This window comes from Sceloporus occidentalis, unplaced genomic scaffold, assembly GCF_023333645.1.
Source record: "Sceloporus occidentalis isolate IW3139 unplaced genomic scaffold, rSceOcc1.0.p SCAF_129, whole genome shotgun sequence".
Lineage (NCBI taxonomy): Eukaryota > Metazoa > Chordata > Lepidosauria > Squamata > Phrynosomatidae > Sceloporus > Sceloporus occidentalis.
This window is the reverse complement of record NW_028317109.1, coordinates 958,489-976,632: the sequence shown is the minus strand read 5'-3', so window position 1 is coordinate 976,632 and position 18,144 is coordinate 958,489. Positions and strand designations below refer to the sequence as shown.

Here is an 18,144-nt window from a genome sequence, read left to right as displayed (position 1 = left end):
TTAAGTAACTGCAGTTGCAATGATCATGGGAGCCACTAGGTGGCGCAGTAAGGCAGCCCACGTTACATAGATTTCTATGCGACGCAGTATTCGTTAGCCTCATATGTACCGCCCGCATCGTAACGCCTTATTGGTGGTCTGTACACTCATGGAACATCACTTAGCAGACAATATTCCGCTTAATTGTCTTATTTAATCTATTAATGCAATGTGAGAGAACATGGAGGGACTTGGGGCCAACTAGACGGGCAGAAGGGTTCTTATGCCGTCAAGTTCTATTTTTCTATGAAACACAGCTTCTTGTAAAAAGGGTCATCCGGTACCTCCTGAGAGGACCTACAGAAATATTACTAAAATACTCCTTTAACTCTCGAATGGATTTATTTTGGCCAAGAAGCAGCCAGCGAGAGGGCAACCCAGACACATAACACGCTTCGGGTATCCGTCAGTTCCCCAAATCCTACACTGTGTTCTATACCCAATATAAACAAATGAGAAAGTGTTTACTGATACACTACATACAAAATAAATATGTATTAGAAACCCATGTTATATGTATACTATGAAAGCGGCCGTCTTAACTCCCAGCTCTTGGAACCCACATGATTATTCCTCCCCATTAAGTTATCTTTCACTGGTTGTCGAGCTGCTGATTGTTGCTGGTTCAGACAGCCTTTGTAAGGATGGAGGAGGAGAAGGGAGAGGACTGACAAACAAAACACACAAGTTCTAAGTAGATCTCCCTTTCAGGATCCAGAGTGGATGTTATATAGGGGGCAATAATTATTTGTACGTTCCCACAGAGTCTTATAGATCAGCTCCTCCAGGCGTAATATTAAAGGGGCGATAATTTCTAGTTTTTCTATATGGGTCAGTAAACCAAGTACAATGAGCTTTCCTCCATTAGGCACCTGCCACATACAGTTTAAGCAATGCTGAGTTCGGATTGGCTCCCTGAGCTCAGGGGGCGGGACTCTGTTTAACCGTTTAAACTGCCAGATATGGTGACCGGCATTGGTCTATCCAACGCAGGCCGCGGGTAGAGACCAGAAGGTTAGATTTTCCACCTCTAGGTTCCCGTTGGGAAATCCCACGCGTGGGTCTGTGAAGGTTCATGAGATCGAGTGACTCTTCTCCTTCTCTCCTTTCCCACCTGTCTCCAAAACCATTTCTCTCCACCCCCTTCCTATCACCCCAATTCACCTCCTCCTCTTAAAATATTGAGATCCAATCTTAGCAAATAGGCAACATCCAATCACCAACTTCGAAAACCACCAATCCCCGCCTCCTTGGTATATAAATAAGCGTCCCCTCTGTGAGTTTGCACTGTCCTCTGCGAGCGTCCCCTCTGTCTGTGCGCTATTCTTCTGAAACTGTATATATGAGGTTGACTATATGCTGATAGTATACTTCTGTACAGAACATTTACAGCCTTTATAAGGTGCGGGGGGATGAGAACCCCAGGATAGGAAACAAATACTATTAAAACTGTTTGTTTTAATAAATTAATTTAAGCTAAAAACCGTGAAGTTGATAATTTATACTTTTATGGGGGGGGGGGGCAGCACTGCCCTTTCCACAAAAGAAGCTCATTGGGATAGATCTAGATGGTCCAAAGTGAAGGCAGGGAGTTGAACTGTTTTGTCGCAACTAAACTCTTCTACAGACTCAGGGTATAAAGAATGAACCCCAGGTTTGTCTGATCTGTATGAATTTATTGCCAAAGGAAAGGTAGAATTCGCCTCCCATTAAGCGATCCCCGTCGGACGCGTCTCTCCATCCTGATTTTATTTTGCCGACTACCGGAGTTGTATCCGTCACCGATTCATTGTGTATCTTCCATAAACTCAATATACTGTAAACACGTCTTCTTCTAACTCATCCGATTGAGATTTTACTGTTGCACAATTTTTGTACAATAACCTTTTCTTATGTAGAAACATAGAACCCGCCGGCAGATCGGCCCCATTCGGCCCCCGTCTACTCTGCCCGTTTCTCCTGCTGTAAAGACTCAAACCTTAATCAGTCGTTGGCCTCGTCTTGGATTCAGGAGCCGTATGTCTATCCCATGCATGTTTAATACCCTCACTGTATTAGCCTCTACCACTTCTGCTGGGCAGCTGCTCCACATATCTACCACCCTTCTCAGTAAAGTAAATCTTCCTTCCATTCCATCTGCCCTAACCCTGTAGTGTTAAATTCTGGTCTCTTGTTCTAACGTTTCTCCTCCTTTGAAATAAACACCCCTCCTTTGTTTAATCCCTTTTATTATTTAAATGTCTCTCTCCCATCTTCTCTCTCCCCCCCCCCCAAGTTCTACATATTAAGATCCTTTAGTCATTTCTGATCATTTCTATGCTGCAAGCCGTTTATCTCATTAGGGTTCTGTGGCGTAACATCCAAAGGAGTAACAGCTTAAAGCGATACATTGAGATACATCTCTTATCCTAATGAGACTCTTTGTTTTAGCTGAGCTGTGAATGACACCGTAACCCCCCCCCCTGACATCATCAATGCATGAAGCAGCACCGCAGGAGAAGCATCCAACCCCTGCAGGAAACCGTCACGCCGGAGGGGGGGGGATTCATAGAACCGTTGCCCCTTTTTTTTTTCTTCTTAGTTTATTTAATCCTCCGTCTGCTTTCAATAGGGATCACGCTCCACCGCGAGGCGAATGGACGCACCGACCGAACGCCACCGACGGAACTCGAAGGGATACGGCACCACAAGGGTTAAACGCAGGCAGGAAGCTTGTTCTGCGAGACAGACCTGCTGCAATGGTGGCGTAAGAGGATGCTTGTCTTTTCCCCATGCAATCGCCGTGTGATGGCAAGACACTAGAGCGCTGCTTGTCGGAGCACTGCGGGAGACGTTAATTGCCCTTTTGTTCCACCCTTGCCCGTGCGGAAGACATGTGCAGCAACCAGGTCAGCTTGCAAGATGAGCAGTGCAGGTTCTATTCCTATATGTTCTACCAGGCGGTCAGGGACCAGGAACCCGTCTGGAAATTGGAGGAAATGAGGACAATGGAATATTTCCACTGGGAAGAAGACGCGAGCCTGCGATGCTACTCGCCGTCGGATGCTCTCATGTACGCCGTGGTCCATAATCACCTACGGTATGCCAAATATTTGCTATCTCACTTCCCGGAGGAGGCGCTGAAGGTACCGGGGATCAAATTCTGCTGCTGCCCGCCTTCTGCCCCCCACCTGGCTCTGGCCGTTACCTACGACAGAAGAGATATTTTGATTATGATCATAAAGATCGTCCATAAGCTACCTAGTCTTCAGTCCTACATCAACAGAGCCAGCTGCTTTCATCTTTCGGATGGGAAAACCCCGCTACACTTGGCGTGCGAACTGCTGAGTGCCGAGACTGTCTTAATCCTCCTGGGCAACGGGGCTTCCCCGAGGATCTTGGACCGTAAAGGGGAAACCCCTTTGGATATAATCCTGGAGCAGCTGTGGAGTTCAAAGGTCAACGTGGTCTCCAAAAAGCTCTGTCTGGATTACCTCCTCCTGTTTTCACCATCGTTGAATTTCAAGATGAGAAAGATCCTGCAGGAGAATCCCGAATTTTGGGCTCCCTTGCTCGGAGAGGACAAATTTAACTACCTGGTGGGGAATAAACCGGCTACCTTGTATCTACGGGCGATGCAAACCATTCTGCAGTGTCTGCAACCTTCTCATTTCCCAAAGAGCATCAAAGCCCTTCCCATCCCGCAAGCGTTAAAGCCACTGCCAGGGTCACGCTAGAAGTTAGATCCTGGGGTCGGTCCTCCTCTTTGTTAATTCTAAACAGAAAAGAATAATAATAAAATACATATTTTAATCAGATTGTTTTTATACAAGGTCACTTTCTCTGCGGACATGGATCGGCCCATGCGGACATGGTATTGATTGATGTCAGTGTAAGGGTGGGGTCCGTATCATGGAGCTTCAGAAGAGGGAATAGAGAGAGGGTTGTGTGCGCATGAGAGGCGTCTTCGCCTGTGAGTGGTGCTAACACTAGGGGGAGCCCTAGAGAGCCAGATCAATGTGTCAGATTGCTTGCATTGCTAAAAGCACTCCAGTAAGCAGTGGGGGAGGGGGAGGTAGCGCCTAGTTGTCAGAGACCCTAAGGCTGGCCCTGTTAACTGATAACTGTCTGGTTTTTAAAAAAAATGCCATAAAATCTGAGAATTCATCACAAATTTGTATGTTAAGAGCGTATAGATGTGTCTAACTCCTATCATGCTCATTAGGCCGCTGGACTAACGTGAAAGGAGTCGTACTGCTTGGATGACCAACAACGGTGTTATAAATCATTTTATGTGACCCCCTGCGAGAGTATATACCTGTATATTTCTGAATATGGCAAATATGTTTTATTATGTAGCCTGTAACATGTAAGGGCGGGGGAGGGGCAATAATTATTTTATTATTTTAAAAAAAAAAGGGTATTTAAAACTGAACTGGGCACTGCTTTTATAACATATTAACTTATGACTGTATGTTCTGATTATGTGCATGTCTATGACAATAATTCTGTATGTATAGTACACATGAAGGGGGAGAGAGTGCGAGCGTGCATGCGCGGTGTTCCTTATATGCACACAAGGCATGGCGTCCCTTATGCATACTGCTGCTATTCGTCACGCAGACAGAAAATGTTATATGAAGCTGTACTCCCTTATATAAAGGTATAGACTGTGTTAGCAGCAGAACGAACGAGAGCAAATTGGGAAAGGTGATACCTTTATTGGCTATTAGAAGTATAATTTATTGCAAGCGGATGCAGAGCTCAAAAGCTTGCAATCTTTATTCTTCTGTTAACTAGTGAAGGTATCAGCTTTAACAAATTTGCTAATTTCAGGCAAATCAAATCTGATGGGAAGAATCAGATATCACTCTGATAAGGAAACTCCATAAAGTAATATTGGATTTTTAATCAAATTAAAATGTATCTGGCATTATATGGCAGGGAGCTATGGAAAAAGATAAATAAATGGAATGTCTATGGAATGTCATTGTTACATCATGGGCTGTATTCATGGTGCATGGGCACTGCCGACCTATAGGTGGCGCAATTTCATTTAATTTAAAAAAAATAATAATCAAGTATTACCTCCAGGGCAACTGTGCCAATTAACATCCGCTGACTGCCATGTGTATCAAACTAAACAGATACAAATAAAGTGTAAATAAACAACAGGGTTTGTAATGGTTTTTTTTTGTCCATTGCTGGATGGGTATCTGCCAGGGGTAGCACAAACCATGGGGTGTAAGCATTAGACTTGTGCATTCGTATTTGGGAGAACATAAAAATGCCCTTCATTGGTTGATTCTAGAGGAGGCCCCTGCTGATGAGCAAGAGTCGCTCTTATGGACCTTTAAAATTTAAATCCTTCCTCTTCTACACCGCTGTGATCATATGTAAGACTCCCAGTTGGTGTTTTTGCTCCCAATATGTTATGGTTGATATCCCTGCTTGAATACAGGGACACTCCGTTAAGTGTATCTTTAAATAGTGACAAGTCACGGTTCTCTCCCACACTCTCACTCATACTTTCACACTCTGACTTACTCTTACTCATACTCACACATTCTCACTCACACTTTCACTCACTCTTACTCATACTTTCTCACTGACTCTTACAAAGAAAAGAGAATAAGTGGAGCTGTAGGAAAGTAGACCAGGACACGGAAGCGATCGGTGGAGAAGGTAGGGAGACGCTGAGAGAGAGGGGCTTCCCGGGAGACTTGGGACCTCTGTGTCATCAGGCCCCCCCCAAGTACATCACTGATTAAAGGGTTAATATTTCAAGTGTCTCAGGGTCCGCTCATTTAGAAAGTCCCCAGGTATAGTTATGTATCACTGATCAATAACTTTAGGGGTTAATAACATAACAAAAAGTATTTCATGATCTGGATGGTAAATACCCCCTGTGGCTTTAATACCCCCTTTGAATAAACTTAAGGAAAACCAGAGAGCCTTCAATACATTTTCCTGACTAGGGGAGTAACTAGAAAACACAGGGCCCCGGGGTCAGAAAGCAACATGTCTCACAGTGCCACCTTTGTCCCCAAGCAGTTTGTGAATTCCACCTTAGCCCCCAAGCAGCTTATCAGTACCATCCTAACCCCTAAACATCTTATTTGTGCCATATTTGCCCCCAAACAGCTTGTCTGCGCCATCATTGACCCCCTCTCCTAAATACACTCTAGTGCACATTATGGTGACCACATCCATGTTTTCCAGGACACATTTACATATTGCCGTCCAGCCCAGATAAAATGCTGCCCTCCAGTATGGAGGATGTATATCTGACTAATTGGTTCCCTTCCACAAGTCTATAGATCACACATACTGCAGGGCAGCACTTTATTTGGGCTGGCCAACAATATATAAATATTATGTGTGTCCTGAAAAACATGGCGGATGCGGTCCCCCCTCGTGTGCACATATGTAAACACACTTACACAAAGAAGACAGGAACAAGTGGTTGGCCGGCTCACCCTGGCAACCCTGGCAACCCCGGCAACCCCTGTAGTTATGCCTGTGTTCCTGAGCTATCTTTCACTTGCATCAATCCAGACAGGTATCCAAGGTAACAGCTGAACACTTACATATGTTTGTGCGCTTATGGGTTGCCATGGTAACCGCATGGTGACTTGACCAGATTTTTAAAATGAAATCCTGGGACATTTTTTTTAATTGGCAAATGGTAAAAAACCCCAAAAACATTTTATAAGGATATTTTCTTCAAACTATATATGGAGCGTATTCGGTACGTGTTTATGAAGCGATAGTATGATATATACGTTATTTTCTCACATTTTGTCCATGAGATTAATAAAAAACTTCTTAGAATCTTTTGGGCCGGATTACGAGCATCACAGGCCTGGTGCTGAGGATTTTGGGCCTTTTTCTGGAAATAGATAAAATAGACAGAATCTTACCTCTTCGGCATCCATGTGTACCGGATAAAGATGACATCAGTGCTCGGCAGATAATATAGGATAGAATCGTATGTGATGTCATCATACACGGGACGCCTGAAGCCACAATTTAGCGCCACTGATCCTTTTTAATAAAATACGCAGATTTAAACAGAGTAAATAACACAAAACCTTTACTTTTCCTCTCACTGATTTCTGGGCCTAGAATGTTTTGATCCCTGAAGTGACAACAAATTCAGGAGGGCGTTTTATCCGGGTAAGTAAAAATGACAAACTGCGGAGGCTGGGGGTCCCGAATACCCATCAGTCTTCTTAATCTCCGTAGTAACGATCACCCTCCATGGAGAAACAAACCAAACAGACTGCCAACCTAACTACGAAGGAGCAGAAGGCCATTAGATCACTTAAGAACAATCAAGACATTACAATCAGGGCCGGCCTTAGGGGTGTGCGACCTGTGCGACCGCACAGGGCGCCATGGCAACAGGGGAGCCGTCCGGGACTTAAATTACCGTATTTGCTCGATTATAAGACGAGGTTTTTTTCAGAGAAAATGCTCTGAAAAATACCCCTCGTCTTCTAATCGGGGTCGTCTTCTAATCAGACCTCAAATAGAGTCTGATTAGGAGACTAAGATCCAGATCCCCCGCACCGCTGCAGGGGACCTGGATCCTCCTGTCTCACCCCCCCCCCCCCCATCATACACACTTACCGGTGCTTCCTGCTGTATTGCCGGGGCAGCGGGTTGACGTCTACGCGATCCGCGTAGACAACGTCCGCTGCAGCCGGAAGGAGGTGTGGCTAGCAGCGGGGGTTGTCTGCGTCCGTCGCGTAGACCTTCCCCGACTGTCAGAGATCTCTGATCTCTGACAGCCGGGGAAAGTATACGCGACGGACGCATACAAACCCCCGCTGCCAACTCCACCTCCTTCCGGCTGCAGCAGAAGGCGACGTCAACCCGCTGCCCCGGCTGGAAGCACCGGTAAGAGAGGGCTGAGAGGGGAGAGAGGGGAGAGAGGGGAGAGAGGAGAGAGGAGAGGGGAGGGGAGGGGAGGGGGGGGAGAGAGTGTGTGTGTGTGTGTTAGTTAAATGGGGGCATAGGGCATTTCTGGAGTGGCGTTAAGGGGGCATTTAATAGAGCACTCTGCCTCCTGAAATGCCTTATACCTCCCTATATGCCACTCTGCCCCATAATATGCCTTTTAACCCCCTAAATGCCAGAGTGGCATATAGGGGTATAAGGCATTTCTGGAGGCAGAGTGCTCTATACAATGCCTTTTAACTCCCTTAATACCACTCTGCCTCCTGAAATGCCTTATACCTCCCTATATGCCACTCTGCCCCATAATATGCATTTTAACCCCCTAAATGCCAGAATGGGATATAGGGGTATAAGGCATTTCTGGAGGCAGAGTGGCATATAGGGGGTCAAAAGGCATACCATGGGGCACAGTGGCATATAGAGGGTTAAAAGGCATATCATGGGCCACAGTGCCATATTGGTGTGGCAAGCCTGGGGGCAGATGTGCGTAACTGGGGGACAGGCTGGAAAATACAAGAAATAAAAACAAAAAAAATATTTTTCTCAATCATAGCTTTTATTAAAAAAAATAGTTTACATGAATTAACATTTACTGGTAAAACTTTTTTCCTTTAGGGTCATCTTATATTCAGGCTTTTTCTTTTTTTCCTAAGTTAATATTCAGATTTTGGGGGGTCGTCTTATAATCAGGGTCGTCTTATAATCGAGCAAATACGGTATAACATTGTTTGTTTTTTTTGTAACTTAATTTAACATCCTCTATGTCAGGGGCGTCCAACATGCGGCCCGCGGGCCAAATGCGGCCCGCGTGACCTCGAGGTGCGGCCCGCGTGAGATCGGCAGCCAAGATCACAAGCCCTGCTGCTTACTTGTGGGAGGGTCTATTCTCTGCTCCAGTCCTGCCTCCTCTGTGGGGAGAACGAGGGAGGCCGCGCTCCCTGCTGAAGTCTGTGATCGGCATCGAGAGCTGTAGAGCAGGTAAGGAGGTGGGGGAGGTTGTTTGAATGAGTATGCCTGTGAGGGAATGAATGTGTGAATGAATGAATGAGTGTGTGTGTGATAGCATGGGTGTGTAAGTGCTGGAACCTAGGCATGATGGGACTGTGATTGCTGTTAGCAATTACACTCCTATCATGCCAAGTTAGCCAGTACATGCTGAAACCTGGCTAGCTGCCCCCCTTGTGTATTGATGCTGCCAGCAGTATGGGGTCTGCACTTACAGCCACCCTGTACCAGCATGTACTGGCTGACTTGGCATGATAGGAGTGTGATTGCTAACAGCAATCTGCTAACAGCAATCACAGTCCCATCATCAGGTTCCAGCATTTACCGGTTGCCTGGGTATAAAAAGAGTGTGTTTGCTGTTAGCAATCCCACTCCTATCATGCCAAGTCATATTGTTGATTTTTTTTTGTCCAATTGTGGTGTGTTACTTTTAATAAAAAAGTGTGGTTACACACTAAAATTGGACAAAAAATACAATGCCCAGCCAACCAGTACATGCTGGAATCTGGGTATGCCTGAGATTGCTGTTAACAATCATAATATATAATTTTTTTTGTACAATTTTGGTGTGTAACTTACTTTTCAGTTTCGGCTAAGTGAACCCTGAATTTTCGGTTTTGGTCCAGAATTTTCATTTTAGTGCAGCCCTAGGATAAATAGAACTATTTTATTTTAACTTATCCAGAATCCGAAATTTGTAGTCACAAAACTTTCTAGGCCCAGAAATCAGTGGGAGGAAAAGTAAAGGTTTTGTGTCATTTTACTTTATTTTAATCTGCGTATCTTATTAAAGGCCATATTTTCTCACAGTGAAAAATGAGTGCGGCCCTCGCACGGATACAATTCTGATGAAGTGGCCCACTGCAGAAAAAACTTGGACACCCCTGCTCTATGTTAAATAAAGTTGTTTTTAACTTTATTTAACATGGAGGATGTTAAATAAAGTTAAACAAAAAAAAAACAGTGTTTTCATTTAAGTCCCGGGCAGGGGCGCTGAGCGGTTGCTCGTGAAGTTTTCAGCAACCGCTCGGCGCCCCTCAATCTCCGTGACTCTGTTGCGGTGCCGCGAAGCGTTCACCGCGGCAGAGTGGGAAGACGCCTCCCGCTCCCACCACAGGACTCCGGCAACAAGGTAAGTAAGGATAGGGGGGGTAGATAGTGATAAGGGGCAGGGGGGGTAGATAGTGATAAGGGGCAGGGGGGGAGGCAGTGAGAAGGGGCAGAGGGGGGGAGGCAGTGAGAAGGGGCAGAGGGGGGAAGGCAGTGAGAAGGGGCAGAGGGGGGAAGGCAGTGAGAAGGGGCAGAGGGGAGATATTTTTTTCCTTTCTTTTTTTGGGGATGGGGGGGTGCCAGAGGAGTAGTCCGCACAGGGCGCCAGAACACTTAAGGCCGCCTCTGATTACAATTAAACCAGCAGACAAGGGGGGTGCTGTGGTTATTATGGACACTGAGGATCACATAAAAGAAGGCACACAGACAACCCTCTGATGACAGACACTATGTCCAACTTCAGGAGGCCCCCACAAACACCTACACTAAAACATAAAAGGCAATATCAGGCAACAGGTGGAAGGCTTGGGGCCAACTGACCCCAAAGTGGGCTCCTTCTACATGCTCCCCAAAATACACAAAGAGGGAAACCCCGGAAGACCCATAATTTCAGGAATCGGAACCCTTACAGAAAATATTTCTGGCTGGGTTGAAAAAATCCTTAAAAATGGGGACCGCAACGGGCACACAAATGGCTCCACAATATGCCAGTCTGTTCAAGGCCAAACTGGAGGAGGACAACATCTCCACCTGCCACACCAAACCGCTGGGATATCTCTGCTGCATCGACGATATACTAATCATCTGGACTGGTAGCGAAGAGGAACTCCTCAAATTTCATGAAGACTATAATGCCTTGCACATAAATGATCATCCGCAGCCTCGAGGTATTTATATAACTCGTATTGTCTTGTTTTTCCCATTGTACATCGCTGCGGAATATGATGGCGATATCTATATAAAAGACTAAATACCGTATTGGCTCGATTATAAGACGAAAATATTAGTTTCGAAAAAAAGAAAAAGCCTGAATATAAGACTGTCCTATAAGAAAAAAAGTTTTATTAGTAAATACTAATTCACATATAAACTATTTTTTCATATTTAATAAAAACTATTCTTTTTGTTTTTATTTCCTTTTATTTGCCAACCTGTCCCCCCAGTTATGCTACTCTGCCCCCCAAATACACCTTATTCCCCCCTAAATGCCACTCTGCACCCCCTATATGCCTTATATCCCCTTTAACCACTCTGCCCCCAGATTTGCCTTATGTCCCCCCCAAAAGCCACTCTGTTCACCCTGATATGAGTTATACCCCCTATATGCCACTCTGCCCCCCAGATTTGCCTTAAATCCTTCCAAATGCCACTCTGTCCCCCCTGATATGAGTTATACCCCTATGCCCCCCCTCCCGACTTACTGATGCATCCCTAGACTCCCTGTGCTCCAGACTCCCTGGTGTCTAGTGGGCGCTCCTTCATAGAGGCCCCGGCAGAAGTGCCGGCAGCAGCGGAGGTTGTCTGCGTGCATCGTGCAGATGTTCACCGGCTGCCAGAGAGGAGGATCCGGGTCTCCTGCAGCGCTGCGGGGGGATCTGGATCTTAGTCTTGTAGTCAGACCTCTATTTGAAGTCTGATTAGAAGACAACCTCCACGTATGGTAACAATAATTTAATCGTATAATATATAATTTATATTATATATTATACGGTAATAATTTAATAATATTATATAAATAATAATCGTATAATCCCGCGGGAAGGATTAATACCCCAATGAAAAACCAGGCTAATTTTTCAACGAGGGACAGAGGGCATGCACTTCTTTTCTTGGTTTTCTGGTTCGATTGTTCCGTGACAAGCTGCTGACTTCGTTATTCTGAGTAACCACGGCGACGGCCATTAATCATTGATTACTCTGAGAGAGTAATAATCCTTCCTGAAAGCTCGAGCTGCTTGGCCGGGGTTTGGCAGCTCCGTATATGTAAGAAAATGAAAAATTTGTTGTTAATGCACCAGTAAAATGTCAAAATCTAGTGGGGGGGAAATAGGATGTGAGCAATTGGCTACATTGTATGGTTGCCATATCAGCATTTTTCCCACAGCACATTTAGTTTGAGGCATAAACTCACACAAGGAAGTTAATAACTTCAATCATGTTTATACAATGTCCATAAGGCAGGGAAGGGTATTTTATTAGTGGAGGTCAGCAACTTGTAAAAATTAAAAATGTGGAGAGAAAAAATGCTGATATGGCAACCCTAATACATTGGCACCATGCGCATAAAACGGGACTGGCTGAACATGGATGCAAGTTTCAAAACCTGGGATTCTACCGTGATACTTTGTGTGCTTGGGAAACTTTAGTCATTTTTTTTGGAAGATTTAACCCATAGCTAACACTATCACATCCCTAATGACTGGATCCTTTATGTGCCCCTTTTGTGCATACCCGGTGTAAATGTGTTTGGGACAAGAATGTTGTTGCGCTTCCCTTGCTTTTAGGGCTTTATAGCCCTGATACCCAGCGAACATCCGGAGCACCTTGAAAAGAGGGGCATCAGGGGGGAGGAAACAAACTAAACAAATAAAAAAGAATCGATTTCATGGTAATAGAATGTTGATGTTTTAGAACATTTAAACCATTATAAATAAATAAAAATCAGTATGTATATATATATATATATATATATATATATTAAAAAATATATCAAAAATATTTATATATTTATATATAAATGTTTTTCTATATAATACAGAATATATTATAGGATGTAAATATACAGAATGTGGCAGGTGATATTACAAAGTCCCCAAGGGAAGGCTCCGAAGGGAAGGCAATTAAGATCAATTTCCCAGCTCCGTCTGAGCCTGACAGCTCCCTGCATCCTTGTCAAACCACACAAAGAGCCCCCGGTATGGTAGAGACACATTTTGTGTCCCTGCTTGAAACCAGATTCTTCCGCCATTGTTGCTTCCTTCTCTGCGACAACAATGTTTCACCAAGCGGTGGAAAACAAAGAAGACGCTGAAAGGCTGGAGGAATTGAGAGCTCTGCCGTATTACTACTGGGAAGAGGATGCGGAGGACTGGTACATCTCCCCATCGAAGGCTCTCAGTCACGCCATAATCCATGACCACACGCTGTACGCCCGGTACCTGCTGTCACGCTTTAAAGAGGAGGCGTTGGACGTGTCATGGCTGAAAGGTTACATGAACCCTCCTAGGTCTTATCACCTGTCTCTGGCTGTTTCTCTTGACAGGCAGGACATTTTAATCTCAATAATTAAGGTCGTCCAGAGCATAACCAATGTTGATACCTATGTGGAGAAACTCAACCATTCGCACTGTAGGAAGACCCCTCTGCACCTGGCGTGTGAGCTGGGAAGACCTGACCAGGTGCTCATCCTTTTAGCCTCGGGAGCATCTCCACAGGTCAAAGACGGCATCGGCCAGACAGCGCTGGATGTAATTCTGGAGCAGATATGGACATCGGAGGACAATATGGAATCCAAAAGCCAGTGTTTAAGGTATCTGCTGTGGTTTTCTCACTGCTTGGACTTTGGAATGAAGCCCTGTCTGCAGCATGATCCAGAATCATGGGCGCCCATACTAGGGAAAGACATCTATTACTATCTGGTGGGCAATTCCGCAGCCACCCTATCTACCTTAGCTATGAGAAGGATCCTGAAGACCCTTCATCCACGTGAATATCCACACAACGTTCTAAAGCTACCTCTGCCTCGTTGTCTCAAACCCTTGCCACGGACATCACGTTTTAACGAGCTCCTTGCCCTGCAAAGCTGATTTGCTACAAAATCCTTACTTTCCTATGGTGAGAGGCTCCGGAAATGACGTTTCTACAGGAAACTTGCTGGAAGCGGGAAGACGGTTCAGCATCGGACTCGTGGACTCGCGAGATTCTCCATTTAGGAAGATGCCTCGAGGTCGGGACTTGCAGTCTTCTTACAGAAGTCCCAAAATCATAGATGGATGACGAACCCTTTTGGACTTCACATATGCGTCGGTTAATAGACTCGCGCATTCCGATTCTTACAAATTTACATTTTAACCAAATTCGTAAATTTTTGTTCATTGTTAAGCAGAAAGCTCCAAATTCCTGTTTGCACTTCATTACCTTTTCACTCACTCGCTTTTTCTCACGCTCTCTCACACTCACACTGCATCTTTTTCTTTATTTTTTTAATGCTTTAACTGCTTTACTGTCTTGTCCGTCGTGACTTTTTTTCCGCGCCTAGGCAATTAAATCTCTAACTTGGAATACATGTTGATTAACTCAGGTTAAATGAGCTTTCAGTAGTTAGGATGATGCCCTTTGTCTTTCTCTCCTTTTAGTGCTATTGATATAAAATGTTTTTTTTTACCACCCCAGTATTTAAAATGTTAAAACAGTATTCACTGTAGTAGCATTAAGAAATATAACTATCATTATTGAATATATATATATATATATATATATATTTATATCTATAGTATACCTGTGTTAAGATTATTGCTTCTGTAGTATTTTGCTAATTAATATTAATCTCAAGGCATCTGATTTTATTAATATATTAAAAAAATGTTTGTTGTTTTTATTAATCCAGGACGTCGAGTTAACATGGTTTGTTTCGGAAAGCTCTGAATGGAAGTGCAGATGTGAGTGAATGAGTGAGTGTTAGGTGAGGTCATTCCCGAGGCCTGTGTCCATGGATTGAGGTGGCTTTTCTTGCTCCAGATTTGGTTACATTTTACCAGAAAATCGTGAAATCTACACCAAACAGAGCTGTAGATTCAACTGTAAAACGATTCAGACAAATACGATTGTGACCACAGCTTCACTGTAGATATGAATCTAAGATACTAACATATAATGTCAAGAAGTTTTCATTGAGAGAATGGTAGATAGGTGGAATAGCATCCCAGCAGAAGTGGTAGAGGGTAATACAATGAGGGCATTTAAACTTTATGTGACGCTGCCGTGCTGCATCTGAGCATTTTATAGAGCGAGATGCTCCTGTGTGAGAGTTGGTGGCTCTCAGTCTGCCATTTCTCACGGTGTCTAAGACTCTCTAAAGTAAAGTAATTTAATAGGATTTTTTCCCCCCTAATTTCTAAGCTAATTTTGACCCTCTTTCTTCCATCCATTGGTCTCAAATTCCCTATTCAACTTCTTCTATGCGTTTATTTCTTGTTTCCATAGCAACCGAACAGACGAATGTGATTTCCGAAAACGAAAATGTTATATGAACATGGAAACGGATGGATTTCTTTAAATATGAAGAACCCCCCCCCTGAAAACGAACACGAAAACAAACTTTCCCCCGGCACCCAAGTCCAGTTATAACCCTGATGTTGTACCCGAATTGCCCACTAGATGGCAGTAGAGTACTGGTAAAGTCAGCATTTATTACAAGGGGATGTTCAGTGTCGGAGTGAGAATTAAAACCAGCCCTGGGAATAATTTAATACCAGCCCCATATTTCATGGTGCCATTTTTGGTCACACTACACATGTTGGATTCTTAAGTCTTAAGTATAAAAGGGAGAAGGATGTCTGTCAGCTGCATGGATTGAAAGTGAATGTGTGTACGTATATACATGTGTAATTGTATATAGCTGAGAGGCTGTTCCACATATCCATCACCTCCCTCAGTCATGTAAATATTCCTTATATAAATTAACACTTTATCATATTAAATAAAAGCACAAATCTCAGAGGTCCTTTGGATCTCAACCCTCTTCTGCTGGAAAGCTGTTCCACATAGCCGCAACCAGCTCAGTAAATCAAGTCTCTCTTTACATTAGATAAATGTATATTTGAGGGATTCTGAGGAGCAGAAGAGAGAGAGAGAAATTTCTTGGGCAATGCATTTCTGAATAAAAAAGTCCAACAAATTTCATATTTTTACCTAGATTTTTTTCCGCAAGTACCCCTTCCTGCCACATGATGGCGCTCACAATCAAGACAACCAGACATAAACACTGGAAAAAAATCATCATTTATCATTGTGAGAGTATAAACTTTTTGCATGCAATTTTTTAACCTCTTCCTATCTAGTGCTTTTAGCCCCATACTTAACCATTTTTTGCATTTTGCATTAGTTTATTCAATGATGACTCCCTTTTTTAATGCACCCTCACAAGTTATATGATAATTTTTTTTCAGGATAGAACTGGCTTTTTTTTTCAGATGCGGTATACTTAGTAGCAAAAACAAAGTAATTAATGGAAAAAATGCAACCTCCTTTTTATTGTGTCGCATAATATATTACATATGTACAGCAAAAAAGTATATCCTTAAATGTCATTCTACCCCGCTAACCCAAAACTAAACTATCAACAGCATCAACGGCTCTTGGACCAGGGGAGGGCATCCGCAATCACCCCATAAAATACCTCTAATGTGTCTAAGTTGGTCTTTTATTAAACGGGGGGGGGGCAATGGAAGCCTCCATAATGCGCACAAGAGAGCTCTGCCTACGTTGGCATTCTTAATGTTTTAAGAAGACATTCGGGGTACTGGTGGATGGTGACAAAAGGGCTTCTTGTCTGGGATGCAATATGGTCTAGGACTGATCCTGAAGAACAGATCAGATTACCCAATGGGATAAAATATGATCCATGGGGTGCAGGTACATTTTTGTCTCAAAGATGTGAAAATGAAAATGGCCACTAGATGGTGCTATAAAATATGAAAGGAAGCCAGTGATGAATTTGATTCCGTTAACATAATTTTATATATTTGTTGTTTTAATGCGGATTAAGACTCTTAGCTACCCTGCTTGGTTTTTAATTCCTGCAGTTCTACCTGTTATTTGATCAGCTCACAAAATCTTGCCCACTAAGGGCTTTGTACATAACACAAAAGATAGAATATTCATATTTTAGAATTATTTTCATATTAAAAATAAAATTAACATTTTATATTTAGCCCTCCATGAGGTTTTTCCATTTTTACCATATCTATGATCAACTATTATTCCCTTTCTCCATGTTCAGTATGCCCACAAAAATTATACATTTTTTTTTTCCATGACCGTTAAGGCTTTCTTTTAAAACCACATTCATACATATAGTACTATTCATTAGGCCCAAGATACAAAAATATTGCAAAAATAATAATAAAAACACATTATTTTGCAATTTAGCTTATACTACGTTATTGAGCACAGTAATAGCCTGAATACATATTTTTTATGTTTTCGAGGAAATAAAACAAGAATGCTCCCTAAAACATTTTTTTACTTATTTTCCAAAACAAAATGTATTGGCATATTTGTTTTATAGGGCGAGCTTTAATGAGAGTCAGCCTCCCTTCATCAAGTCAAAAGCAATATTTGACAAAAACATCCAAATTCAAGCTTTTTTGTTAATATACATTTTTTTCTAATTTGGGTCAAGAAAAAACAAAAAGGGCATAGATTTGTACGATCAAATGTAACAAAGTTTTGGTAAAAGAACAGGAATCATTTGTCTATACTTTTGGATTCATTTTTATATTTCTACTGGAAAAGGTACAAGGTGTTTGGGGACTTTATTACCCTTTTAATTTATTTTAAGGTTTACTTTATTTATCTTTTATCTTACTTATTTTTTTTTTTGGCGTAGTATAATATTACTAAAGATCCTCATGGGGATCCTGAGGGATATCTCTTGTAACAATAGGATACATCTGTTTCTGCAGCAACATCACTGGGGGGCCTTTTATCGATTTTTTTTTTATTTCATTTTTTTTTTTAAATTTATTTTCTCTTTAAATCTCTTTTTTTGGAAAAGATATAAAACATCATTGAGGTGTAAAAACTAGACAATGTACGACAAAGACATTCTTACAATTTCATTACTGTAGTAGATGTTACTTGTGAATAATGGCAAAAGAATATTTCTGATATTAATTTATATTTCAAAAATGCCATTAAAAAAAACGTCCCGGCGTGTTTCATATTATTGATTTTTTTATATTGATCAACTTATTTTCTTATTTTCTGAAAGATAGTTTTGGCAAGTGAATCTCACTATTTTTTTTTTTTTTATGTATAAATTAGTCCTATATAAAAAAACATATGCACCAAAATTAAATTTGAATACTTAACATTTATAATATT

General features: G+C 42.5%; 2 protein-coding genes across 2 annotated transcripts; both read left to right on the top strand.

The window, feature by feature from the left end:
• The first annotated feature begins 2,912 nt into the window (after positions 1 to 2,912).
• Positions 2,913 to 3,755, top strand: LOC149281666 (ankyrin repeat domain-containing protein 9-like). Its single transcript, XM_089499100.1, has one exon. It carries the CDS (start codon positions 2,913 to 2,915, stop codon positions 3,753 to 3,755), a length of 843 nt encoding a protein of 280 aa, XP_089355226.1.
• A 6,974-nt stretch (positions 3,756 to 10,729) lies between these two features.
• LOC149281665 (ankyrin repeat domain-containing protein 9-like) lies at positions 10,730 to 13,844 on the top strand. The gene is made up of 2 exons (XM_089499099.1): positions 10,730 to 10,925; positions 12,994 to 13,844. Exons 1-2 carry the CDS (start codon positions 10,730 to 10,732, stop codon positions 13,842 to 13,844), a joined length of 1,047 nt encoding a protein of 348 aa, XP_089355225.1.
• The last annotated feature ends 4,300 nt before the right edge of the window (positions 13,845 to 18,144 follow it).